The sequence below is a fragment of the Rhincodon typus genome, unplaced genomic scaffold, assembly GCF_021869965.1.
Source record: "Rhincodon typus isolate 14 unplaced genomic scaffold, sRhiTyp1.1 hic_rhity00014893, whole genome shotgun sequence".
Classification (NCBI taxonomy): domain Eukaryota; kingdom Metazoa; phylum Chordata; class Chondrichthyes; order Orectolobiformes; family Rhincodontidae; genus Rhincodon; species Rhincodon typus.
In genome coordinates, this window is record NW_025980531.1 from 1,753 (window position 1) to 3,689 (window position 1,937).

The following is a 1,937-nucleotide window of genomic DNA, read 5'->3' on the forward strand; positions in this document are numbered from 1 at the left end:
CTCGCTGGCCTCCTGCAGGGCCATCACGGCCGAGCTCTGGAACCGCAGGTCGGTCTTGAAGTCCTGAGCGATCTCTCGCACCAGGCGCTGGAAGGGCAGTTTGCGGATCAGCAGCTCGGTCGATTTCTGGTAGCGGCGGATCTCCCGCAGAGCCACCGTGCCGGGCCTGTAGCGATGAGGCTTCTTCACTCCGCCCGTGGCCGGAGCGCTCTTGCGGGCAGCTTTGGTCGCCAGCTGTTTACGGGGAGCTTTCCCTCCGGTGGATTTGCGCGCTGTCTGCTTGGTTCTGGCCATTCTCTTCAACTTCCTGCAACACACTTACAGGCTACCGCTGTCAATGCTGAGTTTGTTGCGGTGCTGCCAATTTAAGGGAATGAAGAGCCCGCCTTAGAGCTGGGATTGGATACAGTCCGGTCCCTCAACCCACTGAGAAACAGCTCCTGCAGTTACAGAAAAGGCAATAAAATAATTGTTGGAAGCTGATTGGTTAACTTGAAATGACAGTTGGTCAACTTCAAATAGCCCGCCGATTTTACCCTCGCACTCCTGAGATTAAGTTAAATATATAAAGGATAAATAAAGTCCGACGACGATAAAGTCTTCTATTTTGTAGGATTTTTAAAAAACCTAGCTTGCACACAGCGCGATCTGTCTGTAACAGCCAGGAGAAAAGCGCGGGGTTTAATACAGCACAAACTGATCAACCGAACGTGTAACCGCCGTTAATTTATCTAAACAATCCCGCCGATTTAAACATAATAAAAGCAAATATAGTGTACACTAATAAAGTTACGCAATCTCAATTTATCGGCACATTTTTATTAGACCCAGTTTATAATTCGTCCGAAAACAATTTGTCATTGCTACGTTCAGCAGCCAGATGGAAAGAACGTGCCACTAAAATATCTGCAGGCGTCCAAGAATCAAAACTGAATCAGATATCATTCCTGGAAGGGTTAATGAAATAGAAATACTGGAATATGTAACATTTCGCATCTGGGCAGAATTACAAGTCGCGATGTAAGATAACGAGCTGTAGTACAATACACCCTCCCGATTTGCTGCCTTTCCCCGTCCTCAGGTCTCTGCCCTCAGTCGGAGGAATTGGGTGGCTCTGAAAAGAGCCTTTGGGTTCGCTGGAAAAGGGTCGATTTGTTCAGCCGCCGAATCCATAGAGAGTGCGGCCCTGGCGTTTCAGAGCGTACACCACATCCATAGCAGTGACCGTCTTGCGCTTGGCGTGCTCCGTGTAGGTGACCGCATCCCTGATCACATTCTCCAGGAAAACCTTCAGCACCCCGCGGGTCTCCTCGTAGATCAAGCCCGAGATGCGCTTGACCCCACCACGGCGAGCCAGGCGCCGGATGGCTGGTTTTGTGATGCCCTGAATGTTATCACGGAGCACTTTGCGGTGCCGCTTCGCTCCGCCTTTTCCCAGGCCTTTGCCTCCTTTGCCTCTTCCAGACATCACGCTTCTTCACTCCAATCGCTGCCGAATGAGAGCCGAGCTGCCTCACCTTCCTTTTTTATACAGCCCGCCCCGACCTGACTGAGAAAGAGCTCACACAGAGTGAGAGGCGGCCCGGATAGTCAAAAAGTGACAGCAGAGAACTGTCCAGCTCCACCTCCAGCTAACGCCCGCCCCCAACTGGATCTGGAACTCAACATTTTCTCCATCAGGGCAGTGAACACAACGATCAGCAGAAAATCTGCAGACTCGAGCTTCATGGTCAAAGATAATAAAAACAGGAGCTTTTAAAAGTACTTGTGATACAATTAAATGACCATTTCCCGGCCTTTCTTAACAAGTCAACACGGTTGCTTCCATTTCAATGTCAGTTTCTATTCCTTCAGTTGAAAAAGAAAATCATTGTTTCGGGATTGTGTTGTGAAGCAGGGTTTCAGGACCAGTGTTACGAGTGTTGCGGGGGCTGGGT

The 1,937-nt window shown here is 49.8% G+C and overlaps 1 protein-coding gene and 1 pseudogene across 1 annotated transcript; both read right to left on the reverse strand.

The window, feature by feature from the left end:
- LOC109931920 overlaps positions 1–294 on the reverse strand; it is a 1,899-nt pseudogene extending 1,605 nt beyond the window's left edge.
- A 562-nt stretch (positions 295–856) lies between these two features.
- On the reverse strand, positions 857–1,575 carry LOC109931930 (histone H4). Its single transcript, XM_048594799.1, has one exon. The coding sequence runs from the start codon at positions 1,466–1,468 to the stop codon at positions 1,157–1,159; it is 312 nt and encodes a 103-aa protein (XP_048450756.1). The 5' UTR covers positions 1,469–1,575; the 3' UTR covers positions 857–1,156.
- Positions 1,576–1,937: the final 362 nt, after the last annotated feature.

What these genes read in the sequence shown, in the direction of transcription:
- LOC109931930 (XM_048594799.1), bottom strand. Translation starts at nt 1,468, where the DNA reads ATGTCTGGAAGAGGCAAAGGAGGCAAAGGCCTGGGAAAAGGCGGAGCG.